This window comes from Neophocaena asiaeorientalis, unplaced genomic scaffold (genome assembly GCF_003031525.2).
Source record: "Neophocaena asiaeorientalis asiaeorientalis breed wild unplaced genomic scaffold, Neophocaena_asiaeorientalis_V1.1 scaffold546, whole genome shotgun sequence".
Classification (NCBI taxonomy): domain Eukaryota; kingdom Metazoa; phylum Chordata; class Mammalia; order Artiodactyla; family Phocoenidae; genus Neophocaena; species Neophocaena asiaeorientalis.
This window is the reverse complement of record NW_020175442.1, coordinates 820,729-845,893: the sequence shown is the minus strand read 5'-3', so window position 1 is coordinate 845,893 and position 25,165 is coordinate 820,729. Positions and strand designations below refer to the sequence as shown.

The 25,165-nt window shown below is 34.6% G+C and overlaps 1 protein-coding gene across 1 annotated transcript in view; it reads right to left on the bottom strand.

Annotated features, from left to right (window-relative positions):
• Window positions 1-25,165, bottom strand: part of COL24A1 (collagen type XXIV alpha 1 chain) — a 377,122-nt gene that overhangs the window by 236,216 nt on the left and 115,741 nt on the right. Inside the window, exons 15-19 of the mRNA XM_024767884.1 lie at window positions 22,382-22,435; window positions 22,261-22,305; window positions 21,965-22,018; window positions 21,636-21,689; window positions 17,037-17,090 (exon numbers count right to left, since the gene is read on the bottom strand). Coding sequence (XP_024623652.1) covers window positions 17,037-17,090; window positions 21,636-21,689; window positions 21,965-22,018; window positions 22,261-22,305; window positions 22,382-22,435 — 261 coding nt within the window. The remainder of the gene's footprint in view (window positions 1-17,036; window positions 17,091-21,635; window positions 21,690-21,964; window positions 22,019-22,260; window positions 22,306-22,381; window positions 22,436-25,165) is intronic.

The following is a 25,165-nucleotide window of genomic DNA, read 5'->3' as shown; positions in this document are numbered from 1 at the left end:
TTTCTTTCATCAATGTCTTACAGTTCTCAACATACAGGTTTTTCACCCCCTTGGTTAAATTTATTCCTAGGGTTTTTTGTTTGTTTTGATGCAATTATAAATGGGGCTGTTTTCTTAAGTTCTCTGATAGTTCATTATTAGTGTATAGAAACAACTGATATTTTTTGTATTGATTTTGTATCTTGCATGTGGTGCCTTCTTAATAGAAATAGTTTAATCACCAATTTTTATTAAGAAGCAGGAAACTCAAGTAGCTTCAAAAATAATAAGTAAAAATGTGTCTTCTGTTTTTGGACTGCTAACATTTGTTTACTGCACTGAGAAGAGTGATTCAGTATCCTTTCCAGTAAAAACATTTTATTATTCTCTAATCACTAAAGGCTGAGTCTAGTTCACATGCATTTTTAAAGCAAAACCTGGGAACCAAAGCACTAGCAGATTCCATTAGTTTCCTAAGAAATCATAAAACTAAAATATTGTCATTCTTATTCTGGCAGCTGTCAGAAGTCTGGAAGCTAGAGTCTCCTAACAGAATAAATATGTGATGCTCTATGGTATACATTAAGCACATTAGTAATTCTTTAATAAAAGTGGTAAGTCTGTTTTATTTTGAAATATATAGTCCTTTCAGTTAAAAAAATAGTTAAAAATGGTAAACTGATAAATAATCCACAAATAAATAAATCCAATGAATAAACTAATTATGGTATATTGGTAAGATGAAACAACCTGGATGTGGCAACCCTGGATGAATCTCAAATACATTATGCTAAGTAAAAGAAGCCAGACCAAAAAAGAGTATATACTATATGAGTTCATTCACATAAAACTTTAGAAAAATGCAAATTAATCTAAAAGTGACAAAAAGCAGATTGGTGGTAATCTGGGAAGGGTGGGGGCAGAAAAACAAAATGAGGGATTACAAAAAATGAACAAGTGTTGAGTTTGACAAATACCTTTTATATCTTGATCTTGGTGATGGTTTCACAGGTTATACGTACATGAAAAATTATGAAATTATACAATTTAAAATATACAGCTTATTATATTATAATATACCTCAATTATACCTGTACAAAACTATACAAAAATAAGTTAATTGGTATTGGGTGCTTTAGATAATCATTTGTTTTTTGGTAGGTAACAGTTTGTAATGATTTGAAGACCATTAGAGAGAAAGTAGAATTTATTCATTGAACTTGGCCCCAGATGAAATCAGTGAAGTTCAGAATTTGTATTATTTTGGAGGTAATAACACGTTCAATTATAATAGGTTAAAAGTAAAGTACATATTTGGGGAAATTTAAATTTTTCTGATATTTTATAATATAGCTCTAAATACTCTTATTATAGATAAGAGTGACATTTAGGTCATTTAACTATCATGAAAAATTTCAAGTTTTTTCATTGATTTTTATATACACTACGCATTAAATACACAAGAACACAATATGATTTGACTTAAATTTATCTTCTGAGTAGTTTATAAGTCTGAACAAAGTAGAGATGAATATATTCCTTTGAAAATAATCATATTGAGAAAAGATAAAATTAAGAAACCATTTAAGATAGGGCAACATAAAAATTATGAATTCCTAAAGGGCAAAGTTATGCAAAGCCTTGTCTGGTGCTGGGCATACAGTACATTCAAAGTACATTCAACAAAAATTTGATGGCCTGAATTGATGAACAAATTAAAAACAAATTCTATTTGAATAATTATATTTTCAATTATGCAATTTCAAAAGTTACCCTTTGTCTGAAAAAGCAAACAACTCCACCCCAACAAAAAATAACCAACTAGTATAGCTTCTATAGATAGGACTGAAATTTTTCATATGCAAACAAGAATGAATACATCCAGAGGGAGAGAGGTTCTGTAAGGAGAGAATTTAGTTTGAGACATGGATCCAAAAAACAAAAAAACAATCATAAGATTTTGTTCTTTAGCATTTGTGGAAGTACATGCCATGTCGGGAATATACTGCGTCCAAGTAGGAAAGTAATAAAAGAAGATTTAAATGACCTTTTCTGAGTGAGAATAATCTATCCAAAAGTTAATGCCAAGAAAATATTTGAAAGGACGAAAATAATAAATTTACTTTCCCAGTAAACTATAGAAACTAAACTTGAGCACAGGGCAGTGTGCAACTGCAAATTAAGGAACTGTTCTGTCTTCTGAAAAAACCACAAATAGAAAATATGAGCTTCTGGAAAAATAAATGCAGAATAAAGAATTCATCTACGTATCTGGCTCACTTTCATTCTCTTTTGCTGTTTTAGGTCTAAAAAGCCATCAAAACCAGATTTTTTTCATTATGATACTGTTAAAAATCTTTGCAAATGATTATTGCTATTTATATATTTCCCCTTTTGTAATTCTATATATTTAAGCAATAAATATAGCACAGCTGAACTCTAAATTCCATTTATATGTAACATTCTAAAAGCTCAGAGAAAATCCACAAAGACAATAAAATCCTTTATGACATAGCATACACTCTCTCTTCTAAATAAAACTTTGCTTAAATAGTATTCACAATATATGTGAAGTCACTCAAAAAAACCTACAAAGTCAATTGCAAAGGCTACTTTCATTCTACTGAAATCTACAGAAAACTATTACTAAACTTATAATTTTAAAATAATTTATTTCGACCATTATTTGATACTTAAGTTTGGATAACCTATAGTAACAAAAAGCAGATCAGTAGTAGACTGAGGAAAGGAGGAACATGAAGGACAGAAAGGAAAGGTTACAAAGGTAAACAAAGAAATTCTGGGGTTTGATGGATGAGTTCACTATTTTGATTTCAGTGATTGTTTCACAAGTTAAACATATGTCTAAAATTATCAAACTGTACAATTTAAATATAGGTAGTTTTGTTATATGTAAATTATACTTCAATAAAACTGTAAAGCCAAAAGGTAGTTGGTATTGGATGTTTTAGATAACCACTTGCTTTTTGGTAGACAATAGCTTGCAACCACGTAAAGAACCTTAGAAAACCTGTCCCCAGATAAAAATCAGTGAAACTCATATTTCAAAATGTTTTGGAGATAATAACATGACTGTGATTTGATACTTACCTTTAGATAAATATCATTTTAGGTACTCATTGTCTATATACATGACTCATTTAGAATTCTTATGAGCATCTTTAAGAATATATAGTAATTCCTTCAACACGTAGTTGCCATGTGTCAGGCATTGTTCTTGGTACTGAACATATACTAGAGAATGAAGATATTCCCTTGTTTCATAGAATGTATGATATATTCCAGAGACTCTTTACCTCAGATTCTCACTTCAGTGTGTGTAAGTTTGTGGCAGGGAGTTGGGTGATTTAAAAAGCTGATTTATATTGTTATGAGGAACTGTCATGTATCCATCGCCTACGTTTGGTTTAAATACACAACTATGGGCCTGGGCCACTCTATGTTGTTTCTCATTCTCTTGTTTTCCAAATGGAATGAATAGTGTGGCTATTTTGTTTTCTTTCTAAAATCATATACTGATTAGTTGAGATGTAGACCTGTATCTGGGTCTCATTGAGAATGCTCCTTACCCAAAGAACCTGGCCTTGGAGCTGTAACCAATAACTGACCAATACACTGGGTTATCTTTCTTTGGAGAAGGGAGAGTGTATTTTCAGCTGTGTGGGTAGCCACATGCACTATGTTACCAAAGACATTTTAAAACCTGGGTAAGTGGGAAGAAGGGTATATACAGATATTGGGCACCAAAAATGTGAAATGTAGACGGCATTTCTTTTTATCTGCTCACCATCTGTTTGGGGAACTACTCTCTTCCCCAGTTTGCAGTGCATGTGCTTCTGGTCCCCATCCCAGTTTTTAGGGGTATAGGATCACCTATACCCCTAGGTGATCCAAATCCTGCCAATTACAGTATTCCTGTTTCCTGGCTGTTGTGATTGACTTAAAGATGACCATGTAATCCCAGTCAGATTGGCTGGAGCCTACCTTAGAATTTCTGCTGGAGCTACAGAGAAAGAAGAGTGCTTTCTTTTTGCTAAGATTGCTAACTCTTAGAGCAATATAAGCCTAGAGTTGCCAAGAGCCACCTGTTCCACAATGTTTGTAAATGAAGCCAACAGAGATAAGGCTAGAAGATGAGAGTAAGTTGATTATATTCATCCAGCTCCTGTATCTAGCCAAACCTCTAGGCACATGCACTGCTGGACTTCCTGACTACATTAGCCAGTCCTGATTTTTTGGCTGAAAACTGTTTGAATTAGGTTTCTGTCATTTTTAATGGAAACAGACTTGACTAAAACACTGAACTGTCTGCAGTTCTCTAAATACACCCAGCTTCCTCATATATCTGTTCTGGAATGCCCTTGCCCTCTGCTTGCATTTGGTAAGTCCCTACTACGTCTTCATCTTTGATCAAGCAACCATGCTTCTCAGAAGTCTTTCTTAACTCCCTCCACCCCTGAGGTTCCTTCATCATACAATTTGTTACTAACTCAAATGTATCATGATCTATGAAGCCTTTCATAGTTCCTCTTAGTCAAAATCAGTAGCTGTTCCTTTATATTCCTACAGAACTGTTAACATGGCTGTTTAGTACTTACTGCACTATATTATAATTATGGACGTGTTTATTCCAATATAATGTGAGCTCATGGAGGAAAATGAATGTATCTTACTCATCTTTATACCTCCAACATTTACCTTAACATGTTGCTGGAGACAATTCTCCATAGTCTCTTGAATTTCTGCACATTATGTAAATGAGGTACTTACCATTTCTCATACCAGTCTCTCTTCAGGGAATTTTGTATAGTAAACATAGAGATAGTGTCTCCCCCTATAGCAAAAGTCAGGAACACTTACTGTCCATATAATAATGTCTTTTTCTGGAACCCATTATTTTTTATAGCTGTCCATTATAAAAGATTCAGCTTCCCTAAGCTCCAAGTTCTTCTTATGAAATGCAACCCACTGTATATGCAAAGGTCATCCAGGTCTCTTCATATCACCCTCTGGAAACTGAAGCTCAGTGAGTCAGTGCAGAAATGTTGATACTCCAGAAACTACTACTGCTGAGAGTAATAAACTATCATTTGTCTCTATCCCAGGAGTCTTGTGTCTTCTACCAGAATCTTTGAAACTGTCAGGCTAACTTGTTGGCTTGCAAACAGGATAAAATCTCAGATCCTTCACAGTCCCTGACGGTTCAGGTCATGAGGACGGGATACTGATGGAGACATAGCTTTCTGTAAGAGGAAGTATGAGGGCTTCACCAGATGATAACAGGATATGAGGAGAGTTAATGGGAATTGGCAGTGAATTTGACCAAATTGTGCAGTCAACCAGGCAATAAATCGTCCCGCACTTTATTGCCTGCTAAAAGGAGGAACTGGGAAAGATGGCTGTAGACCAAGTACTGGGAACGGGAAGCATCTTCAAAGACAGTTGCCCTAGCTGTTGCTAACTCTCCTCTGGATGGAAAGATTTCCTCCTAAATCTGGTGAGCAGCCTCAGGTCTACCTCACTAACAAAAGTACTAAGTACTATTATTAACAGTAACTAATAGTACTAAGATTCATCCTAGGTTGGCAGAAGATTCCATCCCCTTTCAGATAACAGTTATAGAGACTGCCACTTATACTGAGTATGAAAGGATAGAAATTTGTGACTGTTATGGACAGAAACCAGGCAAATCAATAAAACTTTGGCTGGTTTACTTGGGAGATGAAGGGGAAGATTCCATATTTTTTTCCACAATACGACTGTGGTATTAGGCCTGACTACCTAGCTACTGAATACTGTGCCTCTGATATAGCTTAGAATCAAAGGCCTTATGCAATTTGGCACCAATCTACTTTTATAACCTTATCTGTCACTCTAAACCAACACAAGAAATCTGCATCAGCTAGCCAGTTTTATTCACTGTCTGTAAACCCACCAAGCATATTACCTAGATGTCTAGCTCTGCTCATGTGATTTACCCTGCTTGGATTGCTCTCCCCTTTTCCTGCCCTTTATTCATCAACAATCTAATTCAAGATCCATCTTTTCCAAGACCCTTTCCCTAATCCTTCTACCTTATGATAACTCTCTGTACTAACACTGAACCATAATAACTATTTATTTAATTCTCACATGATGCTGTTACCATTATTAACAGTATATGCATATATCTTGTCTTTCTCAAGCAGGCTGTAAATTTCCCCCAATTATGGATAACACATTCTTTTTGTATATATCCCACAGTGTTCCCTAGGCACAGCCTTGCACACTGTAGGAACTCAAGAAACAATTTTTTATTGGCTGATTTAATCACGTTTTCTTTCAGCACTACTTTTTGAGTAACAACTAAAAACACCAAATTACTCAACCAAACTCAGTTGATAAAAGATACCAAAGATGTAACTGGTTTAAGTGAAGGGAATCCATTAGCACTAAGATCTACTCAACTAATGTAGCTGGCCACAGGCAGCCTCATTCCAGTTAAGTTCACTTAAGTGCTAAAATGGACATTTAGAAACACGCCTTCACTAATGAGCAGACTCTCCAAATAAACTGGTCTTTGTCTCTAATGAAGACCACCACGGTGGAAAAAGAGGACCTACTGCTTGGCCACTTCTGGTATCTCTGTGATTAGTGGTCTCAGCTCATTTTTACAGTAAACAACTGGTCCCATTTACCAAGAACATCATCCAAAATTCAACTATTTGGCAATCTCTGTAGCCCAGGGAGGTTAACGGCTGAATCAACAAACATTGTAACTATCCTGCTACCACATTTGAAGGTGGTTTGCTGCCAGAACTGGGAGGAAGCATGTGATTAGTGCTAAAATTGATACTACCATGCTTAAAGGAATAGAAAAGAGTCCTGTACAGCATTCTCCATATGTTTTTCTTAAAAACAAAGAACGATTATGGAAAAATTTTTAATCTTATGTTTTAAAGTACATAATGTTTTACCTTGAGACACCTCTAATATCTACAGTTCTGTGAAGAGCTAAATGCACAGGTATATTTACTTCTTTGTTACAGCAATTTAATAATTCACCGAGAATAAGCAAGAAAATAACTTTGAAGTGACATTTGTTCAGATGGTCTTTAATGATGAACAATTCTCTTCAATGCTAATGGCAAACAACTTAGCATTTACAACAAAAACTTCAGAGTGCTTTGCTTTTACTAACTCTTATGAAGATTTGAATTTCCAAACTAGAAAGCACTAGCAAGAAATATTGGCCAGTCTTGTCCTGTCTTATTGGTAGTGTAGGTGACCACTTGTATGATATGATTAATTTGAGGGGTATCAAAGTTTCTAATCAACCACAACTTTTTCCCTGCTCACTAAAAGATACTCAAGACTCACTGTATTACTTTCAGGTTTCTGTTTAGTGTTGAAATGTAAATATCCTTGAGAGGGAATTATATTGCAGTTAGCTGTTAACCAGTTACTGATGGGAGTGAAATATATTTATCAGGTCTTTCTCTAAAAACAGGCTTTGATAAGAAGGGTAAATTATGGAAAGAAAAAGAGACACTGGTTGTTTGAAATAGACAAGAACTCATACCCAACAGGGAGAGAATACAGAAAGGAGAGACCAGAGACCTCAGGAAAGAAATTCTTTGGCTGTTTTATAATTTTCTCTGAGAACTACACTGATTCTAGACTATTAAAGAATGACCTGATTTTTTATTTTTATCAAACCTAATTAATCTTGATGTCTGGGAAAAAGACAGACAGTGGAGGCTTTGACATAGTCTGAATTTAGTATTAATTTCTTGAATATAAGCTCCTTCAAGTCAGGACTTAATCTAACTCACCATCGTTTTGTGTTTTTGGTGATTAACATAAAATAGGTATCTCTAAAAGACCTCCTGAAAATGAATAATTAGAACTGGATTTTCTATAAAGGAGCCAAAAAGGCAGGGATACTCCTATCGTTAGGTGGACCTTTGGTTCTAAGGATCAGCCAATCACTCACAATTACATGACGGCCAATCACATTGTGTGTGGAGAGCATATCAGAGATTAGTGCCACCATTTAAGATCTAAAATATGTACGGGTGGCAGTCTCTATCATAGCACTGTTTAATTTGTCAGACTGGCCAATACAGAAATCAGTTTTATTCTGGAATTAACTGTAGACTACCACAGCCCCAAATGCAGCTGCTGTGTCAGATGTAGTATTATCACCAAAGCAGATGACTAAGGCCTTCCCTTACGTGGTGTGTAGTCACTGATTTGGCAAATGCATCCTTTTAGTTTATGTTTTAAAAAAGAGACTTAAAAAATTTACATTCATGTGGGCCCCTTTCAATTTGGCAGTATCAGCAGTTCATCTTTACAGAGTTAGATACATATTTTAGTTTAAAGTGTGCCTTTCCTCTCTTTAGAGGTTTAACTAGCACCACTACCTAGGGAATTACAGAATGCCTGATCTACAGGCATGGAACCTCATAAAGCATAGTATCCCTACATTGAAGGAGGTATAAGAGTGAGCCCATCATATGATCCACTGGTCTTAATCCACCTTGCACCATCTAGAGGTAGCCAGTCTCACAGAACACTGGAACTGCCTTCTAAAGATATAACTGAAGAACCAGCTCAGAGGAAACAATATGAAAGGATGGAGTACCACCCTTTGGGATACAGTGTATTTATTAAATCAGAGACCTCCATATGATGCTTTGTCCCTAATAGGAAGGATATATGAGTCCCAAACCAAGAAGTAGAAGCAGATGTGGTCCTATCTGCTATCACTTTCAATAACAGTACATTTTGTGCGTTCTGTCTCCACAACCTTGGACTCTTCAGGGTTGGAGATCCTGATACCCAAAGGGGCTCTCTCTTGACAGGAGGCACATCAAAGGTCCTAACAAACTAAAAGTTACAGCTGCTACCAGGACACTTTAGGCTTTTTATGACAAGATATGAGCAAACAAAAAGAGGAGTCACCAAACTGGCATGGTTAACCGACTCTGAAAAAACAAAAGGAAGAAAGACTGCTTTATACAAAAAAGGCAGGAAGGGATACACATGAAACACAGGTGATACAATCAACGCATCTTGGAACTGCCCTACAGTCTTGAAGGTTTAGGTTATACTACCAGATAAGTCACCAAGACCTACTGAGGAGGCAACTGAGGGTGAGGGGAATTTAAAATGGATAGTGAAGGAGGGAGAAATAAGTACCATTTGTGGCCCCAAAGCAGCTGGGTAGACAACAGCCACAGTCCATCCCATTAAAACAGATCAATCAGACCAAAAATAAGTGAAGATACAGCCAAAGAGTAAAGAATATAATCAATAAGGAAGAGCAAATCACTATATACTGAACTTCACATCTGATAATAAAAATATACCTTTTTGTCAAGTTCATATTGAACAGTCACAAAAAGGGATCATATATTAGGTCACAAAGAAAAAATCAGACTGCTAAGTTCCATAAAACAGAACAGTTTATGATAACAGTGTAATGAAACAAGGAATTATTAACAAAATCAAAACCAACAGGCTTTCCCACTTGGAAATTTTAAAAAGCCTTCTTAAATAACTCTTGGGTTAAGAGGGAGATACAAGCTGAAATTACAAAATATCTAAAAAATAATGGTAATAAAAATACTCAATACCAGAATACATGGGATACATTTAAAGCAATGATCAGAGGGAAAGTCATGGCCCTTAATAGTTTTAGGAATAAAAATAAATTAAATTCTCAACTCAAAAAGAAAAAGAACAACATAAACCAAAAGAATCTCAAGAAAATAATGGAGATACAAAGAGAAACTAACTATGTAAAGAAAAGAAAAAGAGAAGACAATAAATAAAAATTTCAGGGTTTTTTTGAGAAAAAAATTAACATACTAGACAAACTGAATCGAGCTGATTCATGAGAAAACACAAATATAAAAAATTTAACAAATTTTAAATAGCACACAAGAGAGAATTCTTAAAACAAAGTTGAAAAGTTATGAGACTATTTTGCAGATTTATATGGAAGTAAATTTTAAAACCTAGGTGAAACAGCTAATTTCCTAAGAAAATAACAATTTAACAAAGCTAACCCCTTTAGAGATAAAAAGCTTAATTCTAAGCAGGCTAATTTTCACAGAAGCAACACAGAAAGGTACCAAGAAACTACTCCACAAAAAAGCATCAATTCCAGATGGTTTCACAGGAAAATTCCACCAAAGCCTCACAGGTTAGATAATCCCAGTATTCCATAAATTATTCCAGAGCACTAAAAACTAAGAAGACTTTCTATTTATTTTGATGAAATAAATATAACACTGATATCTAAACCTGACGAAGTACCAAAAAAAGAAAGAATATTACAGACCAATAACTTAGAAACACTGATGCAGAAGTACTAATGAATATTAGTATAATTAGTATTACATTAGGAAAATGTGCCATGATAAAGTAGAATATTTTCAAGAATGCAATAGAAAAGTCATATAGAAATAGTCAATGTACAGAAATTATACAGAAATAGTTATTATATACAAAATAGTTAATAGAAAATCCATTACTATAATATACCAATAAATACATCTAAAAAGACATATATAAATATGTTGAAAATATCGCAAATATCTGACTCTCTCTATATATTTGACAAACTATAAAAATGATTCCTGATTTAAAAAACTCAGGAAATAGGAATTGATGATATTTCTTAACATGATAAAATATGTGCATATTTTAATTTTAATTTAGCATTTACTTCATGAGAAATCATTATAGCATTTCCACTGAAATGAGGAACAAGATAAGGATGCACACTACTTCCAACTCTTCAGCATTGTACTAGAGGTATTACAATGCCACTAGACAAGAGAACTGAATTAGAGGTATGGGAACTGATAAAAAAAGTTTGAAAATTACATGAGAGTACATCTAGAAAACTTTAGAAAATCAATGGTAAAAATAACTCAAAGACAATAAATCATTAAAGCAGCAGGATGTAAAATTAACATTCAGAAATCAATAATCTTCATATACATACAAAAACCTGTTAGAGAATACAATGGTAGAGAAAAATCCCATTTATAATAGCAACAAAAAAATAGGAACAAATTTAATGAGACATGTACAAAAACCTATATGAGGAAAACTTTAAAACATTCCTGAAAAATACAAAAGCAGATTTGAACAAATGAAAGACATCCATTGTTCTTTAAGAGGATGACTCAATATCATAAAAATGTCACTGCTCCCTAAATTAATTCATAGATGTAAGTCAAACCTAATAAAATATTTGCAAACCATATATCTAATAAAGGGTTAATATCCAAAATATATAAAGAACTCGTACATCAAAAAAATACAATCTGGTTAACATCAAAAAAATACAATCTGGTTAAAAATTGGGCAGGATCTGAATAGACATATTTCTGAAGAAGACATACAGATGGCCAACAGGTACATGAAAAGATGCTCAGCAACCCTAATCATCAGGGAAATGCAAATCAAAACCACAATGAGATGTCACCTTATATCTGTTAAAACAGCTATTATCAAAAAGACAAGAAATAGCAAGTGTTGGCAAGAATGTGGAAAAGGGAACAGTCGTGTGCACTGTTGGTGGTAATATAAATTGGTACAGCCACTAAGGAAAACAGTAAGAAGGTTCCCCCCAAAATTAAAAATAGAACTACCATATGATCCAGAAATTCCAATTCTAGGTATTTATCCAAAGAAAATGAAAACACTAACTCTTTAAGATATATGCACCCCCATGTTCATTCAGCATTATTCACAATAGCCAAGGTATGGAAACAAATGTTCTTCGACAGATGAATGTATAAAGAAAATGTGAATATAATTATATCATATCTATATATATCGTATCTATATCTCACAAATGTGATAAATACACACAAACACAGTGAAATATTATTGTTATAAAAAGGAATGAAATCTTGTCATTTGCAACAACGTGAACGAATCCGGAGGGCATTAAGCTAAGTGAAATAAGCCAGACAGAGAAAGACTAATATTGTATGTTATTACTTATATATGGAATCTAAAAAAAGTCAATTTTATAGAAACAGATAATAGAATGGTGGTTGCCAGGGACTGTGGGGTGAGGAAATGGGGTGATGGAGGTCAAAGGATACAAATGTTCAGTTATAAGAAGAGTAAGTTCTGAGGATCTAATGTACAGCATCATTACTATAGTTAAAAAATATATGTATTATATACTTGAAGGTTGCTAAGAGTAGATCTTAAGCATTCTCACCACAAAAATTTATTGCACAGCAAAGGAAATCATAAACAAAACAAAAAGACAACCCTCAGAATGGGAGAAAATATTTGCAAATGAAGCAACTGAGAAGGGATTAATCTCCAAAATACACAAACAGCTCATGCAGCTCAATAACAACAAAAAACCCCCAGCCCAATCAAAAACTGGATGGAAGATCTAAATAGACATTTCTCCAAAGAAGACATACAGATGGCCAAAAAGCATATGAAAAGATGCTCAATATAACTAGTTATTAGAGAAACACAAATCAAAACTACAATGAGGTATCACCTCACACCAGTCAGAATGGCCATCATCAAAAAATCTATAAACAACAAATGCTGGAGAGGGTGTAGAGAAAAGGGAACCCTTCTACACTGTTGGCTGGAATGTAAATTGATACAACCACTATGGAGAACAGTAGGGAGGTTCCTTAAAAAACTAAAAATAGAGCTACCATATGATCCAGCAATCCCACTTCTGGGCATATACCTGGAGAAAACTATAATTCGAAAACATACATGCACCCCAATGTTCACTGCAGCACTAGTTACAATAGCCAGGACATGGAAGCAACCTAAATGTCCATCTACATATGGATGAATGGATAAAGACGTGGTACAAATATACAATGGAATATTACTCAGTCATTAAAAAGAACAAAATAATGCCAATTGAAGTGACAGGGATGGACCTAGAGACTGTCATACTGAGGGCAGTAAGTCAGAGAAGGACAAATATCGTATGATATCGCTTATATGTGGAATCTAAAAAAATGGTACAAATGAAATTATTTACAAAACAGAAATAGAGTCACAGGTGTAGAAAACAATCTTATGGTTACCTGGGGGAAAAGTGGGGAGGCATAAACTGAGAGATTGGGATTGACATATACACATTACTATATGTAAAACAGATAACTAATAAGGACCTACTGTATAGCACAGGGGAAAACAGTGGAGATATATATATATATATAAAAAACTGATTCACTTTGCTGTACACCTGAAACTAACGGAACATTGTAAATCAACTATACCCCAATAAGATTTTTTTTTAATTTAAAAGAATTAACTATGTGAGGTGATGGATGTGTTATCTTGATCTTGGTAATAATTCCACAATGTATATCAAATCATCACATTGTACACTTTTATATACACAATTATATTGGTCAATTATTCCCAGTTATTTCTCAATAAAGTTAAAAAATACCATAAAGCTTCTATCATTAAAATAATGTGACAATTGCACAGGAACAGACAACCATTCAAGTGAAATAGAAAACAAAGTCCAGACATAGACCCAATAACCATGGAAATGTACTATATGATAGGGGTGTCATCTTAAAATCACTGAAGCAAAGACAAATTGCTTAACAAATGGTTCTGGGACAATGGATAAGCCATTTAGGAAAAGATAAAATTAAACATATATATCACAATAAAAAAACTCCAAGTAATTTGCTCAAGATACTCAGGCTAACTCCTCAATTCTCATTCAGAAGATATCTCAAAAGCACTGTACTTTCCAGATATTAACTTAAGCCGTTCGTCACCCAATTATTAACAAAAGCTATCACAGAAGTATATACCTAGGACCATCATTTTGGCCTCTAATAGGATTACTTTTACTGGATTGTACTTTGACATTATGATAGCAATCTATACTCAAATATGGAAATCACACAATACCATGAATTGTTGCCCTTCCTTTGTACAAATGATATGTTTTTATCCAAGGGAGAAGAAAAGCATATAACTGACCATGTTTCATTGTTTTGCCCAGTAGAAAGTTGAGACTTAAGTTTGCAATTCGGTTCTAGTGAACTGTACTGAACTTTGTGGCTGTATTTTGGGGAAAAGGTTTTTCAGTCTCAGCTGAGTTTTTAACACAAGTCAGAAATTGTTATTAGTCCCTGGTTCCCTTCCCTGCTTAGTTCTCACAGAACTCTTCAAGCGCCCTCCTTCTGCATGCACACCTTTCTCCCACTCTTGGGATTTAGTATCCTACTTACAGAGAATGCAGACTCTATCCTATTTGACCTCTTTCAACATCTTTTTCCTTTTAAAGCAAATCCCCACACTTGTGCTATGCATAACTTATTTATTCTCGATCTTCCTTGCTTTTTAGAGAAATGCACTGACGTCTGTGAATTTCCCTCTAGGTGCTGCTTTAGGTACAACACTAGATTTTATAGTGATTTGTTACTTAATTCTAAATATTTTGTAATTTCCATTGTGATTTTTTTCTTCTCATGATGTTTTTAAGTTATCAAAGTTTATTTTACTGCTCTTAACACTGTCAATTTAAAACTTAATTGTACTGTAAACAGAGAATATAGCCTTCTGGAGTTGAGGGTCCAGGTGTAGTATTTTCAAACCTTGTTTTATAAAGCCTAAATTATTTCATCTATTACAATTGCATCATCTAATACCTTTATGTGGATGACTATACAAACATGTATCTCTAGTTCACTCTTTTGAGTGTCAGGTCTACAATTTTCTATACACTTATGAGACTAATTTCCTGTATGTCCTATAGGCACTTCAGCCCTAACAAAATCAAAACCAAAGCATTATCTCCACCCACCCTGAGTATCCTCCTCCTTCTTTTTTATTCTCTATTTTTAGAATGGTGATCTACATTCTACATAACTGTTCAAGCAAAAATTATTAAATTTGTTTTTTATTCCTCTCTCACACAAGCTGAATGAACTGAACTGAGTGATTCAACTGCTGTGAATTATATTTCCTAATTATTTCTTGAAGCTACACTTTCCTCTCTATTATTACAGGCCCTCATCATTAATCCCCTGACCTTGCATTATACTCCCAAGCAGCCTTAGTTCTGTCATCTCACCCTCTCTCGTTCTCTTTTATCTTTACTCCTTCTACCACTCATATGTTGAAATGCATGTCTGATAAGTTCATTCCTTTGATTAAAAATCTTTGATCACTGTCTACAGGATAAAGTCAAAATACAGCACAACATATAAGATCCTTTACCTGAGAAAATTCATCTACTGTGCAAGTAGAAACTTTTCAGGCTTGATATACTGTTAAACATGCTATTTTAAATTCTTAGACATACAATTCTATTAAAAGCCTAATGTCAAGAAGTATTTAAATAGAGCTGTTGCCTCATATATGATATCCTACATCCTATATTCTTATGATCAAGAAGAAGTTATGATCTTTGGATTAGGCCCCATTTCCCAAAGCAGCCTGACACCAATTATTGAGAGAATACAGGTTACATCTTTAGCCCCATCAAAAAATTTAAAATAGGTAAGGAGGAAGAATGGGCATAGGTTAGGGCTTACTACCTTGCAGGAGTCAAAGACAATGAGGCAATGTTTTGAATCATGACTGCAAATCATAAAATCTCAAAGGCAACAGAGGAAAAAAAATTTTTGGAAAATTAAGTAATAAGTAAAAACATGGCCCATGCATCCTTTAACCTGGCTTTATATAAAAGAAGAAAACGATCCAAAACCATACTGATAACAAGGAAGTGACACAGTCCTTCCTAGGACACATACCATCTGTAACTAAAATTACAACAGAATAATCCATGTTCATACAATTAACCTTCAAAGATAATAAAAGATAAATTAGGTTCTGTATCCTCAGTATGAGAACACAGGTAAATATGATTCGTTCCAGGAAGGTTTTCATGACAAATGATTAAATGAATGTAGGCTCATAAAAGATAGACTTATATTAATCTGTTAATCACTACTTTGTCTGTTAATAATCATTTTTATTACTCAAAACAATTTCTTTCTTCCCAGAATGATGACATCAATACATTGCTGTATTTTACCTATTACCTCTCTATTATTAAAAGTAGATACAATGTAGTTTTTTAGATTTTTGAACTATCAACATCCAATACGTTTTTAAATTAGACAATAAGTAAGAATAGGTATTTGCTAAAGAAATCAACCAACCCTGAAAGACAGCTGTGGAATAAGAAATAGACCTTACAGTTTACAAAGAGAGGGAGAAAGCACCAGGACGGTACTATTCCTAGAAACTATGCCTACTGCTTTGACACTATGGGGACTTTATTGCTCTGATTTATTTATTGTGAAGCCAAATTCACTTTCTCACTGTTAATGCTGCATCTATGACTCTGGATCAAATGTGAATGTGTATTTATATGTTTACGTACACATATGTTTTGGTTTATATTTTTGAACTACGGTGAGCTTTAGAAGCTTTATCTCTATGTAGTATATCTTCGACTCATAAAATGATTTTTTTTTAAAAAAACTTAAATGTTTCATCTCAGAAGCTCATGTCCTATGTAGTCTTAAGAAAAAGCCCCTCTACATCAAGCATTAAGCCAAAGTAAGAATTTCAAATATACAAGCAAATCTGATATATGTGCTACAGACTTAATTGTATTTATCCTAGAATATGAGATCCAAATGATATATGCATATTAAAAAATTGGAAGCATTCTGCATTAAAAATTCAATGGCGTTTAGGTCCTGAAATTTGATTTCAAGCTCCAAGCATGTGTTATTAGTAGTCGTTGTGCAGAAGAAATAAATCAGCTGTGACCTAACCAGGACTATAATGCAGCTAATACCTTTTCTATTTTCTAGAGATCACTGTTGCCTACCTCCTGACATAACAGAAAAAATTTAGTCCAAACTATTTTCAAAGATATCAACTTTAAAGAGAATCTTTCTTAAACCTATTACATAAAAGCATGCTTTACTAGTCAAGTTTAATTTCTATATTTATTTAAATTAATTATATTCCCACCAACATTTTACCTCTGGTCCTCGAGAGCCAGATGGTCCTTGGGGTCCTGGGTTACCTGTTTGGCCCTAAAACGTGGGGGTGGGTGGGAGAAATCAAAGTATAAACATTAATTTAATAAATATGATTTAAAAAGGAAACATATGGTAAGCAAAAAGCACTGAATATATTATGCGACACAAAGTTGTAATGACTTTCTGGCAAACAACACTCAATATATGATAATATGCCAAAGTTTTAATGACTATTCAGAAAGACTTAATTTATAACCATCGTCATTGTAGAAAACTTATTATATAGAGACAGGTGTCCATATATATATATATATTTATATTTACTCCTAAATGTTAGGGCTACAAACAAATTAATGGAAATCAAATCAAGGAAAAAATTTGTGTGTGTGGGTATGTGTTACCCAGAGATAAGACAGTAAACTTTGACTTAACAAAGTAGGGAACTCTAGATGAAGAATTGTTTCCATAAATAGCCAGGGTCCTCTGATTGTCTCTGAAAATTCCTTTCTCCTTTCATAACTATAAGGGGGCTGATTTTGTAATTAAGAATCACCTGGATTTAAATCCTTGTTGCTTAATCTCTCTCAGCCTCAGTTGTCTCACCAGTAAAACACGAATAATAACAACAGTAGTAACATTCTTACAGAGTCATTGTAAGGATTAAATGAGACAATAAATGTATAAGTGTTAAGCACAGTGCCTAGCACATAGAAAGTACTCATTAAATGTTAATCAATTTTATAACCATTAATCCTTCCCTTCACATCCTCTCTCCTCTCCTGGATGATACCTAGAATTCCCAGATTGCTTTAATCCTTTCACTAAACTTCTGAGGATTCAGTTTCAATAACTCTGCAGCCATTTTCTGACATTCAGGCTAACAATGTGAAATCAGGGCTGGAGAAGAAGGTCCGAGGAAAGAGAAGTGGGTAAAAGCCTGCTACTAGAGAGGGCTGGTGATGCTCTTAAGAGAGGAAACTACAGAACAGGGAAGGCCGGTAGTCTGATACCCTTGTTTTCATAAAAAATATTGAATTCATTATTTGTCATATTAAATTTCTATGTGAGCTTTAAATTTGACTTAAATAGGTCTCAGAATACATAAAATTGCTTGCATTTCTTATACATAAAATTTTATGTATAATATGGGTTTATCCACTTTCCAAGAAGTAAAGCACAGTTTTCCATATGTACTAAATTCAGTCTTGTAGAGTGCTAGAGTATCTGGACTTAAACAGTACACAATACAACTACTGCAATCAAATCTAGAGAAAAGTAATCAAGTATTATGCAGAAGTTCACTGAAGTTCCCCTAAATAAACAAAATTATAATCCATCATAATCAGTATCTAAGGGAGTCAAATTCTTAAAATGAATATTACCTCCAAGAGATAGAGATGAAGTTCTCACTGAGGCCCTCTAGTGGCAAAATCTAAACAAGACACTAAATTTACAAGCTTGAGGAAAAATCAGCATACACTAGGCCTTTGTTTTCAGAAAAGTTGATTGACAGCCTGATATTTAAAAATATAAATTGTGGAATAATTTTATTCATCCTTCAGAAAAAATTTTCATTTTGAAAAACTTCAATGGCAAGTTTCCTTGAATGTCAATTCTCCTTTAGAAAAACTGAGTTTTCAAGTAACTTTTAGAGAATTGAATAATGATTAAAAGTAAACTTCTACAAATGACAGCAACTTCTAGCTAAAAAAAAATGGAAAGGACATAATTGTATTTATTTTCTCTTTTTAAAAAAATAATATTTCTTAACAACTTCAGATTGGTAGTTTCCTCTAGTTTTTAAATACTTGCAGGGTAAAAGCTTCCCTATTCCAGAATGTTAAAATCCTTCTGGATCAGGACATTCTCTTTCTTGAAAACATTCTTTTATGTTATAACTTAGATCCATTTGGAAACAGTATCAGTGACACCAACATTTTATGTAACAGAAAACCAAAAGTAGGAGATATAAAATAAGAAAGACATTCTCATGACTCTGGCATTCTTTGCATGATAGTAAACAAATGATTTAGATAGGCACTAACTTGTATAATTTATTTTTAATATGATTACTGATACTGTGTACGTAATTTTTCATTAAACAGGTGTCTCCTTCCATAACGAGGAAAGTCAAACTACAATTTTTTCTAACAATAGATAGAAACAAGTGATAAATAAAGTGAAAGTCTAAAGGCAAGGCCATCTCATAAATATTAATTCATAAGTCTCTATCCTATCTTCAGTCCAAAGTATGTATATTTTGAAGATTTGATTAAAAGAAACAAAAAATAGCCAACTGTTTCCTACCAAACTAATCCCTGCTGACACTAAGATATTTTTATTAGAATAGTACAAAAAAGGTATAACACAAGCAAGCAAAAGCCTCACGCTCACCATTTCAGGTTCCCTGCATCACTGCCTTAAAGAACCACATTAGAGTTTCTGGTGATTCCAGGAAAAACAAAAATTTAAGGTTTTAAGACAATGTGCTAAAGGTAAAACAGGCTGTCTTTGCTTTAGCTTAGACTAGAGCAACGTTGGTAAGCATTATTACTAAGAGAGGATTAAAGAGTCACAGAGCTGCAAGGAACCTTACATATGATATAGCCTGACTCTCATTTTAAACACGAGAAATTGGATACCATGGTGGTTAAACGTCCAAGGTCACAGCAGGTCAGTGTCAGGGCTGGAACTAAAATCTACATGTTATTCAGACCAGCAATTCCCCCTCTCCCACCCCAATAAACATGTTATCAATATAAATTGAATCAAAGAGTAAGGAAGACATTAAAAAGGTTTACCTTATATAAGCATGATATTTGACTCTGGTTTTCTCAAGTAATTAATTACAAAGTGTAAGAGAATAATATCACTTATTTATTACTTAGTATTGACCTGAGAAAATGTGTCATACCACTTCCTTTTATTGTTATCAAAAGTTAGAAAACCCTCACATTAGAAAAAAATGAAGATATAAGATATAAGAAGGGTCAATCACTACAGATATTGAAAGTTCCTTTTACGTGGTTTAGAATCATCCTTGAAAAATAGAAGCTTTTTGTTAGCTTGACCTATACTCGTGCCCCTTCTGAGATTCAACACCACGGCACAAGTCTGGGTAGATAGCTGACTGAGTGAAAACTAGTTAAGGCAAAACTCACCACCAACATGTCATTAGATAAACAGATGCCAAAAATTGTTCTTTGGATTAAATAATTCCTGGGAAATGTATATGAAATGCTGTCACTGTTAGAAGTCATAAAGAATGGTGTACGTAAAGTTACGTAACTTAATGCTGCTTCCGTTGATGCAAAAATAAACAATCCAAAGATGAGACGGTGGAGTTAGAGGGACCATGATGAATTGCTTGGGAAAACAACACTCTTTTATAATGTTATATTAATAAATTATGATATTATATCTAAGTTTTTGTATCTACAGTCACCTTCACAGAGTTGTAATCAATATTAAAACCCTAAAACAGGGCTTCCCTGGTGGCGCAGTGGTTGAGAGTCCGCCTGCCAATGCGGGGGACACGGGTTCATGCCCCGGTCCGGGAGGATCCCACATGTCGCGGAGCGGCTGGGCCCGTGAGCCATGGCTGCTGAGCCTGCGCGTCCGGAGCCTGTGCTCCGCAACGGGAGAGGCCACAATAGTGAGAGGCTCGTGTACCGCAAAAAAACAAACAAACAAACAAAAAAAACAACCCTAAAACAATCTTAAAACATTAAAGCCCAGAACACTATGGCACAGTGGCTAAGTGCATGGGCTCTGACATATGTGATTTCCTAGGTTTTCCCAGGTGGCTAACTAACTAACTATGGGACCTTGGGCAAGTTATTTAACTCTCTGTGTCTCAGTTTCCCTAATTGGTAAAATAGGAATAATAATAGTCCCAACTTCATATGATTGTTTTAAGGATTAAATTAGACGTATAGACCTTAGAAGAGCACCTGGCTCTTTGGAAGCACTCAGTAAATGTTAGCTATAATAATTATTATGATTTTTAATATGCAGATAAATACCTTTAACTCATGTTTTAACCATTTTTCATTTAAATGTTTTTAATTATCCAGTAACTTTAGTTTTATAGCTTCTTAGGCTTCAAGTTAACTACAATACATGGTATCCTTTTATTTCAATTAATTGATGGTCAAAGGTTAAAAAAAGACAAGGAACTAGAATATTTGGGCCCATAAGAGTGTGACAATGCTATTTTTTCTTCCGAATGTTTCCTTAATGAAACAGACATCTGGATAAATTAAAATATTATTTAAGGTGCCTTATATTTTCTGACTTAAAATCTACTGCTTAGTTTAAATACTGTCTATAATAGATCAACCAAGATCTTTAAGGCTCAGAGAAATTTGGCTTTGGCCTGGGATAGGGTGGGGTGAGGAGGGTGAGATCCAATAATCTACGCAATGTGAGCTAAAAACTTCAAAGATTAGCTATATTCTAAAAGTGGAGAGAAAACGCCATACTGGTAGTCTTACATCCTACTTCTTACATTCCACAAACAACAACAGGTATCCAGACTCATGCCATAGTGTGTGTACTCCATGAACCAGAAAGAGCAAACCAAAAGTTCAAACCTACTGAAGGTCCTGGCTTTCCTCTCATCCCTGGTGGTCCAGGAAAACCCCTAGCGCCCTAAAAGAAAAGAACAGTACAGTGAAGAGAAAAACTATTATACGACAGAAGGCAGATACACCTCTATTTACAAATTACTAAAAAAATTCATGGAATTATTCTAAAATAATTGAGAAAACTGTTTTAAACAAGACTTGTAAAACCATATTGATACCATATCCTAAAAAACATATAATCAATGATTAAAATAATGAGTACTCCTTTCTTTTTAAAGAATTTATACATTTTCACCGGCTTTTGTTGTATTTATATAAAATTAACGGTAAAAATGTTACCTTGTCTCCAGGATACCCTGGTTCTCCTGGCTCTCCCACAATGCCTTGTTCACCCTGGAGAGCACAATTTCACGTGAAGACACTTAAGCAATGCAAATGTGGTAATATTATAAGAAGGCAAATACTACTTATACAAGAGTAATTTCTCTATTTTTCCTACTTCTGAGAAAAATTATATAATTGATAGTAGAGATTAGATCCCATATTTTTTAAAACAAGTATTTTATAAGTTGTGTGGATTCAAAAGAAAACGTGATAAGAAATCATCTCTATGACAATGTAAATATTTAAATCACCTTATCACCTTTGATTCCAGGTAGGCCCTTATTCCCCGAAAGACCCTAAAAAAGAAAGCGATACTTTGTGACACCATAGAAAAATCAAAGTGAAACATCCATTATAAAAATAGAAACGTACCATTGGGCCAGGGATTCCAGAAAGTCCAACTGATCCCATAGGGCCAACACTGCCCTGAAAAGCAATAAGAAAGAAAGGCATCCTTGAGCACCCAACTAGAATTTAAAACAGAACATGGTAAACTTAATTAACCCAGAATGGTTCATCTGACTAAGCTCCCACACATGCCTTATTCTTCAACTACTTCTTTTCCTTCTCACATTTATAAATCATACCAATCATTCAAATTTTAATGAGGTCTATCCTGTTTCCTGAAGCCTACTCATACGGATCTTGTCCATGAGCCTCCTTCCCTTCCTTGAGCTCCTATAATACTTACTACCCACAGCATTCATTTTGAAGTATTTCTCCAGAGAGATAATATCTTGATGATAGGGGAAATACTTTAGTGTCATGTTCCCAGGAAGTATTCAATAAATACTTCATTTGATTGTCTTAGATTTTTCTTTCACCCGTTTATTCAGCAAACATTTATTGGGCAGTTACTATGTGTCAGGCATTCCAATGATTTTATTTCATGATTTACAACTTGCAGACAATAAAAATTACCATAATTTTAGGGAAATGAGTAGTAAACAAAAGGCTCTGCTCTTCTGGGTTTCTCTCATTCATTCATCATTTAATATTTATTGAGCATAATATGTATCAAACATTGTAGTGTTGTATGGTAGTGTTGAGGAAACAAACATGAAAGAGACATAGACACCAATGTCAAGGTTTTCAATTTAATGCTCCAAAGCAAGATTACTCAAAAACATTAACTACCACTATCATCTCCTGCAAGCAACAGACCTAGAAAAACTTCTTTAATATGTCATCTTAGAATGTAAAGGACAACTTATAAGGGTTTTTGAAAGTAAAATTTTAAAAAATAGTGGAAATCTCTTGATTGTTTGGAGCCCACTAAATTTTTGTGTTATTGATGCCTTCACTTTCCTTCTTTCTCTTGCAACCTCTCTGTGCCTGGCTAACGTATCATCCTTCACCTTCAAATACTGAGTTGCTTTAAACCTCCATTTCTTGCTTTCCAAATGTTAAGAACTTTGAAAGGTGTATTTGCAGCAATGATGAAAATGTTGCCCTTTCTAGTTGTAATCCAAACTTTTTAGGATAGCATCCCAGGCCCTTACTACTAGTTTTCCATCAACCCTTTCAGTCTCATGTCCTTCCATTCGTCCCTACTCTCCTTTGACTTCTTCCTCCTCCTCCAAACCCAACATTCTAGACACAATGGGCTGTGTTCTAGCCTCTGAACATGCTCTCCCTTACCACATGCTCCAACCCTTTGAAGATACAGTTACCACTGCTGGAATGTCCTCCTTCTTACAGTACTGAGAATACTGCCCTGTTTTTGGTTTTTTGTTTTCTTTTTTCTGTTTTCCTAATCTGTGCATTATGTGAGAGCAGAAGCATGTTTTATTCATTTTTTTATATCTCTGACCCAACATAATAACTGGCACATAATAGTTTTGAAATAAACTATGGAATGAACACTGGAGGAAGTAATCAACTTCAAAAATAAATTTAAAACAGTGATTTCCAGAGGTCTACATCCTGACATAATGGCCCATTTCTAATAGTCCACATTTATATAACTACAAATTTCAGAACAGAAAATATGACATCTTTACTTTGGGGTGAGTCTTAAAGTCTGTGAAATATAACTACTATATATTTCCAACATGTGTAAGCCTGAAATACATGAGACTGCGAGAGGCAGAGTAATACTTTCCAACTTAATGAACAGATATGCAGTATTAATACATCATTGACAAATTCTATCAATAGGAAATAATTATTCTTATAATTACAGTGGCTAGTTTATTCAAAGTTCATAGCTTTAAAACTTATGATAGTTTAAAAAATACAGGGTTCTCGCCTGCGGAGACTGGTGGAGTCGGGCAGGAAGCTTTAAAGCAGTTTCATGCCGGGCCTTATCCCAGATTTTCTGATTTGATTCCTCCCCAGTGAGGCCCAGCATCGGTTCAAGATTCCCACGTGATTCCATTGCAGGCTGAGAATCAAAGTCTAAGCAAAATGACCTTGAAGTCCTTTCGCAGAGGACCAGAGAGTACTTTGGAAAACGACCAAATATTCTGAAGCCCTGGTCTATAGTGTGGTATGTTTCTTTGTACGATTTTGTCTATTTAGATTTGCTTTTACCATTTGTCCTAGGGTTCTGACTGTTGGATTTTTTGTTGTTGTTGTTTGTTTTCTTCTTATGAGTGTGTGTATATGTTTATTTGTGTGATTTTGTCTGTTTAGTTTTGCTTTTACCATTTGGTTTGGGGTTCTATTGTTTGTGCATTTTTCTTCTTTTTTCCTTCTTTTTTCTTCCTTTTCTTCTGACCCATGTGGGTGGCAGGGTCTTGGTGCTCCAGCCAGGTGTCAGGTCTGAGCCTCCACGGTGGGAGAACTGAGTCCAGGACACCGGACCACCAGAGACCTCCTGGCCCCAAGAAATATCATTCGGTGAGAGCTCTCCCAGAGATCTCTGTCTAAACACTAAGACTCAGCTCCAACCAACAGCCAGCAAGCTCCAGTGTTGGATGCACCATGCCAAACAACCAGCAGGACTGGAACACAACCCCACCTACTAGCAGAGATGCCACCTAAAGTCATACTAAGTCCACAGATACCCCAAAATTCACCACTGGATGCGGCCCTGCCCACCAGAAGAACAAGATCCAGCCCCACCCACCAGAACACAGGGACCAGTCCCCTCCGCCAGGAAGCCTACACAAACCACTGAACCAACCTCACAACTAGGGGTCAGACACCAAA